The 14,854-nt window shown below is 34.9% G+C and overlaps 2 protein-coding genes across 2 annotated transcripts; both read right to left on the bottom strand.

Moving 5' to 3' along the window:
• Positions 1–3,372: 3,372 nt before the first annotated feature.
• LOC123195431 lies at positions 3,373–4,266 on the bottom strand. Its single transcript, XM_044609151.1, has one exon. The coding sequence runs from the start codon at positions 4,264–4,266 to the stop codon at positions 3,373–3,375; it is 894 nt and encodes a 297-aa protein (XP_044465086.1).
• Positions 4,267–9,444: 5,178 nt separating this feature from the next.
• LOC123217450 (receptor-like protein 34) lies at positions 9,445–12,894 on the bottom strand. The gene is made up of 2 exons (XM_044638489.1): positions 9,770–12,894; positions 9,445–9,694 (listed from the first exon to the last, which is right to left on the bottom strand). Coding segments are annotated over exons 1-2 (3,126 nt in total). The 3' UTR covers positions 9,445–9,693.
• Positions 12,895–14,854: the final 1,960 nt, after the last annotated feature.

Here is a 14,854-nt window from a genome sequence, read left to right as displayed (position 1 = left end):
AGGAAGGAGATTTTAGGAAGAAGGATATATATTAAAGATACATATCTTTTCCTTTCTTTTTGGGAAGATATGTATCACTTTGCTTGATTGGATTAGGATTCAATTTTTTTAGTAGGAAGATAATATATATATATATATATATATATATATATATATATATTATATTTTATTTTATTGGAGAATTATCATCCATTGTAGAGAGAGAATTAGAGAGCAAAACATGTTCTACAGTGGCTGAGTAATTTATCTTGGTTAAAGGGATCTGAAACCATGGAACTACAATGATTGTGACATTTATTTTCGTTCTTTAATGCATCTTTTAATTTTTTGAGTATTGGTTATCTTTCTGAATTATATTTCATGATTGTGTTGGTTGATTTCTAAGATGCGCAATTAGTTTATCAATTAATATAATCTATTGCTAGTTTAGGTGTTGAATCCGTAATTGTTCAATCCACCTAATCGAAGTGGCAACTAGGTTTATCGTTTGCTGCGTCAGAAACTTTAAATCCTAGGAAAATAATCAACTGGATTAAATGCAACGTCGTACGCTTGTGTTGTCTTGCTTCGTTGGTCTTTCTAATTCGTAATGCTATTGTTTAATTAAATTCGAGATCGTATCCGAATTATTAATCAATAAGGGTTAATTGGAATACATGTTTTTGGTTAACTAATCGTAAGGAATGACAGGTTAATTCAATACCACAACGAATATTCAATTAATTAATGTGATATTTTGTTTCGATGATCAATCGTAGTTCCATTGGTGGATGTGACCGAAGACCAAGGTTTGTTAAATCAATTTATTCCTTTTAGATTACTTTTCTGAATTTTTATTTATTGTTTTCCATTATAATTTGCATTCAGTTCAAAACCCCCTTTTTATTTCTTTGTTTCGATTATTTGTAACGATGTACTAATCAAGGCTCTTCGAGGGATCGATCCCTACTTTCCTTTACTACATTTTTATTACAGGAATTTAGGATTTAATTTGGGTGTCAACGACAGCACGTACCAGTGACTTTTCAGCTCTTCTATGGCAATCGTATCATTCCCAGTTATGAAGATATCATCTACATAAACTACCAGACATATGAATGATTTTCCTTGTCTTTTTGTGAACAAGGCATAATCATGTCTTGACTGTTTGAAACCCAACGTGATCAATGCCTTAGTAATTTTGGTGTTCCATTGTCGAGACGCTTGTTTCAAGCCATACAGAGATTTTCGCAGTCGACATACCAGATTATCCTCCCCCTGTCTGTGAATTCCTGGTGGAACTTCCATATAGATTTCTTCATCTAAGTCCCCATGAAGAAAAGCATTATGAACGTCCATCTGATGAATAGACCAATCATGAGAGGCTGCGATGGCAAGGAGTGTGCGAACTGTAACATGTTTGATGATAGGCGAAAAAGTCTCTTGGTAATCAAGTCCTTTTTGTTGGGTGAACCCTTTTGCAACCAATCGAGCTTTATACTGTTCAATGGAGCCATCAGCCCGGTGCTTGATCTTGAAGACCTATTTGCAACCGATATGTTTTCTATGAGATGGTCGTGGAACTAAGTCCTAGGTTTTATTGAGATATAGAGCTTCTAACTCTTCTGCCATTGCCTGACGCCACTGAGGTAATTGAACTGCTTCTGAATATGAGTTAGGTTCTCGATGTGCAGAGATGTGACTGATGCAGACTTTGTGCTCTGGAGATAACCTGTCATAATTAATATATTGAGAGATAGCATAAAGTTCAGATGAAACAGTACAAACATAGTCAGTGCTCCAAATAGGAGGTTTTGTGGTTCGTGATGATCGTCTCAAGGGAACTTGTGCAGGATCATCAGAGGAAACTCGAATGTCCATGGATGGTGAAGTTGGATCTTGAATAGGTGAAGATGGAACAACACCTTGTTCAGATCCTGTTGATAGACCGCCAGTGTTGTGAGGCAATGGGATAACATCATATCTTTCTTCAAGGAACTCATTGTGTGTCATCGATGGTGAACCAATGGGTGTCGTATCTGTAATCTCATTAGCAAAAGGAAAAACATCTTCATGAAATGTGACGTCTCTACTGATGAAGAATTTATCTGTAGCCATATCATAAAGACGATATCCCTTTTGTAGTGGGGGATATCCCATGAAGACACAACGAGTGGCTTGAGTGTCAAATTTGTCTATTTGCTGAAGTTTGGTGGAGTAGCAGAGACACCCAAATACTTTTAAATTCCTGATGTATGGTTTTTTGCCAAAGAGAAGTTCATAAGGTGTTTTGTCACCTAGAACCTTGGTTGGCATTCTATTGATCAGATAGGCTGCCGTGACCACACAATCTCCCCAGAATTTAGATGGTATTTTGGATTGGTGTTTAAGGGCACGGGCTACTTCTAATAGATGCCTATGTTTGCGTTCCACAGTACCATTTTGTTGGGGTGTGTAAGGGCAGGAACTTTCATGTAGAATTCCTTGAGAATTAAGGTAAGTAGTGGTGGTATGGTTAAAAAATTCTTTGGCATTATCTGTTCGGATTCGTTGGATTTTTGTGTGGAATTGAGTTTGGACCATGGATACGAATTTCAAGAAAAAGGTATGTGTTTGGGCTTTTGAGTTCATAAGGTATAACCATGTGGCACGTGAAAAGTCGTCTACTATGGTAAGAAAGTATTTGGATCCATCATAATTAGGAGTATTATAAGGTCTCCAAATATCCAAATGTATCAATTGGAATGGTTTTGTGGTTGAAGTAGTGCTTGTGAGAAAGGTAGTGCGAGTTTGCTTAGCAAGGGGGCAAATGGGACATTTTGGATATGGAATAGTACTTGAATGTCCTAATGTTTGATGGGAAATTAATGACATTTTATTAATTTGATTTGTATTACAGTAGGGAGAAGTAATACAAGTTTTATTCAATAAAGAAAATATCTTGGGGTTCGGTGTCCAGTAGTACAGCTCATGTTGTTCTTTACCCAAGCCCATCAGATTGTCAGTCGAATGGTCTTGAAATGTGCATATAGTAGGTAGAAAGGTTACTACACATTTGTTGTCTATGTATAGTTTGGAAATGGAGATGAGGTTAAAGCGGAATGTGGGTATACAAAGGGCATTTTTAAGTGTGAGCTTATCTAATTGGACATCTCCTATTTGTGTGGCTTGGGTTGTGGTCCCATTTGGTAATTTGGCAGGTGTTGGAAGAGATAGATATTTTTTGTTGGTACACAATTTTGGGGAACATATTATATGGTCACTAGCCCCTGAATCTATTATCCAAACATCCGAAGAAATAAAAGTATTAAAACACGAAACCGTACCTGCGTAGGGAGTGGAGATGTCATTGCCTTTTGGTATCTGATTCAGAAGTTGGATCAATTGATCATATTATTCAGACGAAAGACCGGTTGTAGCTCCCATACTTGTTGAAGCCGTTTGATTTGCAGTGGGCCCTTCTACCTTTGTTTTGCTGAATCCAGGATGACCATGTAGCTTCCAACAAGTGTCTTTGGTGTGATTACGTTGTTTGCAATAATCACAATATAGCTTTCCCTTTTGTTTGGGTGGTTGATTGTAATTATTACAATTGCTTGGGACTTGACAAAAATTGTTAAAAGCTTGGGTGCCAAATTGATTTTGAGTTGTGGACGAATATGGGCCGTTAGATCTCTTGACTCCATCCTGGCCGTTCATCTTGCTATGTAAATTAAAACTTTGAGCTTGCCCTATTTCATTATCTTCTCCAGATGTCTCCCTCATTTGATAAGCAACCAAAACCGCCATGCCCTTTTCTTCATGGTGACCGAGACTCCTCTGGCTTTCATCTTGGACGACAAGATGATACGCACGTCGCAGTGATGGTGCTTCCGCAAAAGTGAGAATATGGGTTCTGAAAGCCACAAATTCTTCATTCAGCCCCATCAGAAAATGCGTCGACCTCTCCCGTTCCTTCGCGCATTGGATCTGTCGGAGAACCTCCGGTGGTGCAACGATCGACTCCTCAACAGCATCCAATTCGTTCCAGGCGACAGAAAGCTTGTTGAAGTAGTTCGTGACGGGCAGATTTTCTTGTCGGATCTCTGCAAGAATCTGTTGAACGCTGTAGATCTTTGCAAGATCTAAAGCTCCATACATGTCTTTGATGAATCCCCAAAGCTCGCCTGCATCTTCTGTAGGTGGTAGACCAGCCGCGATCTCTTCAGTCAAACAATTGCTAATCCAAGCGCGGACAAGAGTGTTACATCGCATCCAAAATCGGACAAGATCGGGTTCCGACGGCATGGGTACAGTGCCATCGACGAATCCAATCTTGTCTTTTGTGATGAGGGCTCTTCTGAAATCTCTAGCCCACTGTGCATAATTATCGGCTTCGATCAGCGTCTATTTTATCAACACGAGTTCTGGTCCATCCGATGGTGAAGCATAAAGAACATCTCCAGGCTCCGGTTTATTTTTGTTTGAATGAACCAGCCGAAACGCTGGCATTTGTGATGTTTCGGCGGTGCATTCAGGTGATGTTTCGGTGGTTGCTTTGATTGGTTCCATCTAATCCAATCTTTTTCTTTGTGCAGGTTAATGGAATGCAAGTATGTTGGAACTGAAGATCAAGAAGGAAGCAATTCGGAAGATCACAGAAGGAGTAATTCGGAACGTCGCTCTGATACCATGCCAAAATCTGAGAGAGTAGAGTTGGTTCAATGTGGCGAACCAGAGAAGCTCAAGAAGAGTAAAAAAGAATTCTGTTTTTTTATTACTTGTGTATATGATCTTTACATGCAATGGCTTTTTATACTGTAAATTACAATCTATTTTCAGTAACATAATATTGTACAATCTGCTCATCAATATAAACATGATTCCAGGGATGTGATTGCTAGTTATCTGAGATATGATATGGATTTTGATTTGCTTGATCTTCTGGATATGATTATTCTGATTTGCTTGATCTTCTGGATATGATTTGCATGATTTCCAGGGATGTGCATGTGATTCTGATTTCCAATAATATCGATTTTCTTTGGCAAAGACAAACTTAACGTGTCTTGACTGCTATTAATTAAATATAGTTTGTTCATGGGTTCGTGCAGTGAAAAATGGGCAAGAAAACTCCTTCAATGATTTAAATTAGCACAAAGTCCTGCTCTATTAATTGAAAACAACCATGTGTATATCTCCAATCTTACGTTCTTAGTGACATACAGTTTTAATATATTATATCTATAGTATATGTTTTATATTTATATTTATATTAATCTTATTTAAACAGAATCCAGTTATAATCAAGGTTTATATATATATAGAGAAAATTAAATTACTCATAAATCAATTTTACAATTACAAATTAGAAAATAAATTAATATATAAAAATCGATTCAAGAAACATGGACAGGTTAAATAGCTTGAGAGCTATTAAGTTATTAAGACAGATTTTAAATTGTAAAACAAAGAAGTAAAATGAAACATATTATAAATTTTTTAGTCAGGCAAGAAGAAATATCTAATATGAACCACTAAAAGTAATAACCCTTTTTTAGATTTTAATATTTTAAATATAATATCATTGATTATGAATTACTATTAGGATTTTAAATTTTTTATTCAGGATCTAATATACTATAACTTTCCAACCGAAGCCATTTTTGGATTCTGTATCGTCTTCTAATTTGAACGGTTGTTGTAGTGTTCAATTTTTTGTTTTTCCACTTAATAATTATGTGAAATACAAATGATTCATTTTATACTCTTTAATGGATGTTAATTGCTTCTCCCTACGTTGTATGAAACAGGGACTTCTGTTACATAAGAAGGAGATTATGCTTTGATTTACTTATGCAAGATGAGGATCCCAAATTACATGTGGTAGCTTCTCATGCTCTCTCCGGGCAGATACTGCTATCCCATGCATCCAAACTCTTTGAAATCTGAAAAAATGAACATAAAAGGAAAATGTAATTTTTTGACAAAAGAATAACCGCAACCCAACAATAGAATTGAACTTTCTAATTTATTCTTCCACTGTATCTTCTGTTCAACCTTCCCAGCATCATTGTTTGCACTCCTTCAACCATCCTTACAAATCATTGTGGCTTCCTTGCTGTAAACACAATATATATCACATAGAAATGCCTAATACAAGACTACATCCGTAACCTATCAAGATGATTTCCAATCAAACCAACTTGAATCATTATCTTCATCTTGGAAGATTGATGGTATTGGTGACTGTGGCTCATCATTTGTACATTTTTTCAACAATGGCAGTCCACACAATCCAAGGTTTTCAATATAGAAATCATTTTGAAATGTGTCAAATTGATTTTCTTGAGGAATAGATACTTGAAGTTGGTTGTACGAGAAGTTTAACAATGAAATAAATGATTGACTTATCAACTGATTAAGAATCCTTTCAAAAAGTTTATTGAAAGAGAGCTCTAATAACTCAAGATCCATCAAATTTCTAAAGGATGAAAGAATACCATCTGATAGATTATTGTGAGAAAGATTGAGACGATAAAGTGCATGAAGCTTTTCAATACTTTCAGAATCTTACCCCGAAAGTTATTACTTGAAAAATAAATGGTAGTGAAAACAGAAATAACTTTCTCTAATTCAATCTCATGCTCCTTCAAAGTCACTACCATAAAATCTTCATAATAATCTTCACCAATGTATTAAAACTTCCTCTCAGCTTCACTAACATCCTTCATGGCTTGAAGTTTTTTGAAATACCAAGTTGGCAATGCACCATCAAATTTGTTGTTTGAAATGTCAAATACTTTCAACATAAGAAAACAATGATTTGTCTTTGAGCAACCCCATACAAAACCATAAAATTTATTTGAACCAAATATAAAAACCTGCAATTCGAGAAGACTTTGTAACCAATATGGGAAGGTATCAATTACCCTATTGTTGCCAATATCTAGAACTTGAAGCATTTTACAATTGACCAAAGATCGTGGGATTGGCCCTTCCAATTCATTCTCGTTGAAGTTGAGGGTCCTCAAAGGATTACCTTTTGCAAAGCTTCTTGGAATAGTGCCACAAAGTTTATTTTTCCTCAAATTCAACACATGAAGATTGCTAAAGTTTTTTATGCATTTTGGAATGTTATCACTGGAGCTATTGTTAGAAAGATATAGAATTTGTATGGCACTCATATTGTAGATCAAATGTGGTATCCATCCAGTCAATTTGTTGTTTGACAACAATAATATTGTCAAGGATGGTGGTGGAATTGGAAGTGATCCTTGGAGCTCGTTTGAATGAAGGTCTAGAATGTCAATATTCTTTCATGGAAGCTGCTCTACACTTGTTAGTAGTTGTGGGAAAGATTTAGATAGGACAAAGTTTCATTTCCAATGTTCCACATCTAATTAGGTATTGGATCACTAATTTTATTTTCAGAGAGATTTAATTGCCTAATTGATTTACACTTCTTAAAATATTGGGGAATTTGTCCAAGTTGCAACCAGATGATGTCAAAAACTGAAGTTGTGGAAAGGACGAGTTGAGTTTGAATGTAGTGGTAATTGATACACTGTTATGAGAAAGATTAAAGTAAATTAGTTTTTTTTAATTTTGAGAATAAATGAAGTTCTACATTTCTGCTGAAATTGTTCGAAGAAAGTGAATTCTACCTCCCCTCCAACATTGAAGCCATCGCAGTTGGTAATGAGGTTTTCACCGATCCAAAGAACAAGATGTCGTTTCTCGTACCTGGTATGATGAACATTTACATCTCTTTGGTTAAATATAATCTTGATTATGCTATTAAAGTGTCTTCTCCTATAGCTCTAATGGGATATTTGGTTTTGATAATATTTTATTATTAAAATTAAAAAATTACTTTAAAAATAGATTACCATAAAAATTATTGAATATATATTATTACCACGTTTGATAAAATTTGGTTAAAAATTGATAGGTATAAATATTATTATGTTTGGTTAGAGGTAATAAAAAAATACTAATATATTATTTTACTTAAATACCCTTAAGTATAATTATTCTAAAATATTTTTATATTATTTATTATATTAATTGAAAATAAAATTATTTTTACCCTTCAAAAATTAATAAATAAATTATATATTATAATAAAATTAAGATTACTTTGATAATTTTTTAATATCAATGGTAGAGGTGGTAATTAGATTATCTCTTATATTTTCTGTTATATCATCATTAGTAATAGAAGATTATCAGAATTTTTTATTATTTATAAATTAAACAAAATAATATAAGTAATAAAAGATAAATTACTAAAATAATCTTTGATCCTCTTCGATCAAACGCAACCTAAATTGTACCTGGCTTTTGCAGGTATTTTTAAACCTGAATTGGTCCCCGGTCATTAAACCCATGTTAGAACTGTTGCGTAAATCCGGGTCCTACTTGGGAAAGGATCCATGGTCTGTTTTACCCCAGTGAAGAGGAAGTATACGGTATGCGATATACACAAGGCCAAGGGCAGTCTGGTAATTCAACAACAAACCACGTTCAAGCTCTGAGTCCAACGACTAGCCCGGGTCCCCCAGTCCCAACGACTTAAACAGGTGCGGGTGAGACCCAAACCCCGAGTTCAACCCCTAGCCCGACCCAGGCCCAGATCTGGTGTGTGGCAAACGCTAATGTTGATGCGAGCAAGCTACATACTGCACTCGATTAAGCGTGTGGGGAAGGGGCGGCTGATTGCTGTCCGATTAAACAAGGGGCCACCTGTTACGATCCCAACACGTTAGAAGCACATGCATCATAGGCCTTCAATAGCTATTATTAGAAGCGGGCACGAAAGGCTGGATCGTAACAGCCTAGTAAGTACTCTATCAAATCTCTACACTTAATTTTTTAAATTAATTACTAATCACAAATATTTACAGTAATTAAATTTGGATTTAAATCTTGCAGATTTTGGTGGGAATTGCGAGTACCCAGCAGGATATTGAGTTGATTTCAAGCTTAGAGACGAATGTACTATCGTTAATACCAAAATTGATATCATATTTTTTTCACCAATATTAGAGTTAAATTTGTGTATTTTAGTAATTAGGAATATAATAATTATTTTTTTATGATAGATAATAATGTACATTAATATATATATTATGTACATGAAAATGTTGTTGATGATACCATATATTAATGTGATTTAGATAGTACTCTATTCTTGGCTCTATGGCTTATTATCCAGTCCGTATTTCCTTGTATTATGTGATTATAAAGGGAAACTTATTTATATTATATGAAATGAGTTATTAAAGTGTTTATTTCTAACGTGGGGATTTGTCGAAAAGGTTTGCAGTTGTCAAGTGATTGTGTTGAAAATAACCTTCATATTAACATATGTACTTTCTGTAGTGTAGAAACAGGGCAAGTATCAGGAGGCAACGGGTGTAAGTGTATGGCCACTATGCTTTATGCTTTCACGACTTAAAATATTTATGAAGAGAATTCGAATTTAATAGAAATAAGAGTAGATTCCATATCAATGTAAGGTGGACAGGAATTTCAGTCACTTCTATAAAACTGAAATGCTTCAAACTACATTATTTTACACTACATTCCAGGAAATTTTAACACTTATTTATTCATACATCAGAAACTTCAAACATTTCAACTCCTAAATTCAAGTTTAAAGGTTACATGTGGTAGCTTCTCATGCTCTCTCCCAGATGCTGTTATCCCATGCAATCAAACTTTTTGAAATCTGAAAAAATGAACATCGTAGGTATTAGCTTTTTACAATAGAGTAAGCACAACCAAACAATAGAATTGAACTTACTAAATTCTTCTTCCCCTGTATTTTCTGTTCAACCTTCTCAGCATCCTTGCCTGCAATCTTTCAACAATCCTTACAAACCATTGTGGCCTCCTTGTTGTGAACACAATATATCCTGTAGAAACGCCTAATACAAGACCAGATCCGTAACCCATCAAGCTAATTTTCCAATCGAACCAACTCAAATCATTTCCTTCATCTTGGAAGATTGATGGTATCGGTGACTGCAACTCATCATTTGTACATTTTTTCGACAATGGCGGTCCACACAACCCAGGGTTTCCAATATAGGAATCATTTTGAAATGTGTCAAATTGATTTCCTCGAGGAATAGGTCCCGTGAGTTGGTTGTATGAGAGGTTCAATAATGAAAGAAATGATAGACTTATCAACTGATTAGGAATCTCTCCTGAAAGTTGGTTGAAAGAGATGTCTAATGACTCAAGAGCTGTCAAATTTTCAAAGGATAAAGGGATACGACCTGATAGATTGTTGTGAGAAAAATTGAGAAGATGAAGTGCATGAAGCTTCCCAATTACTTCTGGAATCTCACCGTGAAAGTTATTATTTGAAAAATCAATGGTAGTGAAAATCGAAATAACTTTCTCTAATTCAATCTCATACCCTTTCAATGTTACTACTATAGAATCTTGATAATAAGTTTCACCAATATACTCCAACTTCCTATCACTTTCACTAACATCTCTCATGGCTTGAAGATTTTTGAAATACCAGGCAGGCAATGGACCACGAAATTTGTTGTTTGAAAGGTCAAATACTTTCAACTTAGGGAAACATCGCTTTGTCTCTGAGCAACCCCACAAAGAACCATAAAATTTATTTGAATGAAGTATGAGAACTTGCAATTTAGGAAGACTTTGTAGCCAATATGGGAAGGTATCAATTACCTTATTGTTGCTGACATCTAAAACTTCAAGCATCGTACAATTGACCAAAGATCGGGGGATTGGCCCTTCCAATTCATTCTCGTTGAAGTTGAGGGTCCTCAAAAGACTACCCTTTGCAAAGCTTCCTGGAATGGTGCCATTGAGTTTATTTTTCCTCAAATCCAAGACGTGAAGACTGCTAAAGTTTCCCATGCATTTTGGAATGTTACCACCCAAGCTATTATTAGAGAGATCTAGAATTTGTATGACACTCAAATTACAGATCAAATGTGGTATCTCTCCAATAAATTTGTTGTTTGACAACAACAAGATTTCTAGTGAAGGTGGTGGAATTGGAAGTGATCTTTGGAGCATGTTTGAATGAAGGTCTAGAGTATCAAGATTCTTCCATGGAAGTTGCTCTATGGTGGTCAGGTAGTTGTGGGAAAGATTTAGATATGACAAAGTATCTTTTCCAATGTCCCACATCCAATTAGGTATTGGACTACTGATTTTATTATTAGAGAGATCCAACCGCCATAATTGATTTACACTTCTTAAGATACTTGGGAATTCGCTCAAGTTGCAACCAGATAAAGCCAAATTATAAAGTTGTGGAAAGGGCCAGTTACCCTTTAATTTCGTTTTACTTGGGAATTCACTCAAGTTGCAACCAGATAAAATCAAAGTTTGAAGTTGTGGAAAGGATGAGTTAGCCTTGAATGCAAAGTTAATTGATAGACTATTATAAGAAAGATCAAGCTGCCAAAGACTTTTTAGTTTTGAGAATAAGTGAAGCTCAACATTCCCAATGAAATCGTTTGAAGAAAGAAAGAGAGTCTCTAAATTCACTAGTTCAAAGATTGAACTTGGAATAAAGCCATTGAATCTATTATTTTCCAAACAAAGCCATTCAATCAAAGATTTACTCTGAAATTGATGAATATGGCCAGTTAATTGGTTATCACTAAGGTCCAAGATTTCCAATAATGGTAGAGTGAATAACCAAGATGGTATTGTACCATTGAGGTGGTTGTTGTTTAAAAAAACATCAGTTACATTTTGAAGGTCATTGCCATGAGAAGGAATTGGGCCACTCAGTTGATTGCTTGACAATTCTAAAATATGTAGATGTGTGATATTCACAAAAAAATTTGGCAATTGACCAATAAAATAATTTTCTGAAAGATCTAAAAAACGAAGCTGGACAAAATTTGAAAGAAACGATGGTATTTGACCACTGAATTTGTTATACCTGAGACTCAAAAGACTAAGTTGTGTAAGGTTTCCAAGTGATGTGGGAATTGATCCCACTAGAGTGCAATTGTCAAGAGACAATTCCCTCAAGGACAAGAGATTGCTAATCGAATTTGGTAATTGTTCCGAAAAGCTCATGTCGGAGACTTCCAAAGACTTGAGTGGACTACTCCAATTAAATTTGGGAAAATTACCTGTCAAGTTGAAGTTACCTCTTAACAGAAGGATCTGTAGATTTGGTAGGCAAAGGATGTGAGTTGGGAAGTTCCCCTGCAAATTACAATAAGAAAGATGTAGGTATGTCAAAGAGGAAGATAAATTCATCAATGAATTCGGTATAATGGTAGACAAGTCTACAAATAAGAGATCAAGGTTTTTCAACACGGTTAGATTTTGAACTAGTCTTTCAAAGACATGCCTTTCAATACTCATGGGAACATCTTCAAACATGTAGACATTATTTCTTATGGGGAAAGAGTAACTGCTTGAGATGTCTAGTGAAACCAAATTAGATAAATGAGAAATTTCAGCTGGAATAGGACCAATAAATTTTGAGATAGAGAGATTAAGATGTGTTAAACTGATCAATTGACCAAAATAAGGTGAAATTCGAGAAAGATTGAAATCATTGAAAGCTAGATTGAGTCTTTGCAATTGAGGAAAGAAAAAGAGGCTACTATTAGGAGGGATGTTTCCGTAAAGCCAACTACAACTAAGGTCAAGATCAATCACATGACCCGTGACCCTATTGCATGTGACTCCATGCCAAGAGCAACAATCATCATCCTCTTTCCAAGACGTCATTTTTGGATAAGGTTCATCACAAAGAAGAGAAGATGTGTTTTTGAATTTGAAGGAAAAGAGTTGCTTGAATTGGAGTAAAGCAAAACTCTGGTGATGAGGGCAGAGTGTTGCAAAAGTTTGAGAATGAAAGAGGAAAAAATAGAGGAAGAGAAGTTGATAAGACCATGCTAGACAACCCATCTTTTCTCTTCTATGATGAAACCATAAGAACAATATAGCATTATAAATAGGAAAGAAAAATAGAAGGTGATTACTCAAAGTCTTGGTCAACGGTAGCCTTGTTGTAATCAATTATCTTTAATATATGGTTTATATTAATATTTATATAACTATTTTTCCAAATTACAAAGAAACAAGAAAGAGCTCCTGCAATAGCTGAGTATCACATCCATCGGCCATAAACACATCTTGTGCTTCAGTCTTTGTCTACCTACGCCAAGACAAACTTAATGTTTTCAAACTTTACATATACATAGCTTCCAAATTTGACTATTAATTTGTTGGTAGGGTCATGCAGTGAAAAGTGGGCTAATATCACTTCAATAATTTAATTATAAGTCTTAGTCTACGAACTAGTATTCATTAGTCTTCTGGTCGCAAAATATCTTTCTGATATGTTGCATAATTTTCAAAGAATTCTTTAGAACTCTTCCAATTTCTAATCTCTCTTCACTAATTCCTAACAGCGCAAATTCTGAAAAACCATTGGAGATGAATCTTGCATAATTTTTACTAGGAGTGGAAAAATGGATTGTTGTTAAAGTGAATACAAACAGTTGATTACCATAATGCTGAAGCTATATATAAATTGTCAAGTGAAAATAACCTTCCATATTAACAGATGTTATTCCTTTAGTGTTCAATTTTTTTCTTTTTTCACTTTATAATTATGTGAAATGCAAATGATTCATTTTATAATCTCTGATGGATGTTACAAGAGAAGCAGATTCTGCTTTGATTTGCTAGCGTAAGATGAGGATTCTGTCATAAGAGAATTTCAGGTCGAACTCAAATCCCAACAATTGGAAAAGCATGAGCCACACCACCAAGCAACGTTTGCCAACACACATGGTATATGGGTATCATCAATCCAAATTAGATTTCGATTACTAGAAACAATAATGCCTTCAGCACAGACAAACTTAAAGTTCTTCTGTTATGCAGTGAAGAATGGGTCATGATGGGTCCTTCAATAATTTATTTAGCACAAAGTCTTGGTTTACTAATTGAAAAACACTGATGTGCATATCTCTATTCTCACGTTCTCATTGATATACAATTATAATCTTTTACATCTCTTGTTAGAATCCCACGTTGACTGGATATATAAGTATGAGGAAAACTTTACTATTTGAGCTAACTTTTAACATAGGAGAGATTGTGATAGAAAATCTCACCCCGTCATTGATCTGTAGCATATGGTTTTTACTACAGATCCATGCAAGAAACAGGGAGAGGTTGATGAGCTAGAAGGCTTTTTTTTAAACTCTGAAAATCATTCAATTCATTCAATGGTTCAGTAAAATTACTTTGTAAAATACTCTGTAACATGTATTGCTGCGATTACTTGAACTTTTATATTGGATACTTAGACATCATATATATTGAAGTCCAAGAACAACAGCGTATATTGTACCAATTCTAACTCTTCCACAGGGGCTGCGTCAAACATCAACATATGAAAAGGAAAAAGGAAACTGATGAGTAAATTACATATGGGATGTTCTTGGTAGTTTTTCGAGCTTATAGTAATCAAGATGGGTTTCCAAACTCGATAAATTCATATATTTGATAAATTCTTAAGATAATACTTGATAAAATGTTGAGCCCTATGGACTACAGGTGTTTGCCTAGAGTCTCAACTTGATGGAATACAATTTTAATTTGATAGGTTAATTCAATTTTTTATTTGCCCATGAAAAATAAAATATCACTTTTTCCAAATTACATTCAGTTATCTTTTTGTCCAAGTGGTAACTATCACGTCCATGAGCCAGACATAACACGTCTTCTGCTTCAGTCTTCGTCTTCTTATGCCAAGACAAACTTAAGGTTTACATTGGTAGGGTCATGCAGTGAGGAATAGGCTAACATCACTTGAATAATTTAATTGTAAGTCTTTCTCTTCTAACTTGTAGAA

This window comes from Mangifera indica, chromosome 1 (genome assembly GCF_011075055.1).
Source record: "Mangifera indica cultivar Alphonso chromosome 1, CATAS_Mindica_2.1, whole genome shotgun sequence".
In the NCBI taxonomy this organism is placed as follows: domain Eukaryota; kingdom Viridiplantae; phylum Streptophyta; class Magnoliopsida; order Sapindales; family Anacardiaceae; genus Mangifera; species Mangifera indica.
This window is presented reverse-complemented; position numbering and strand designations above follow the sequence as displayed.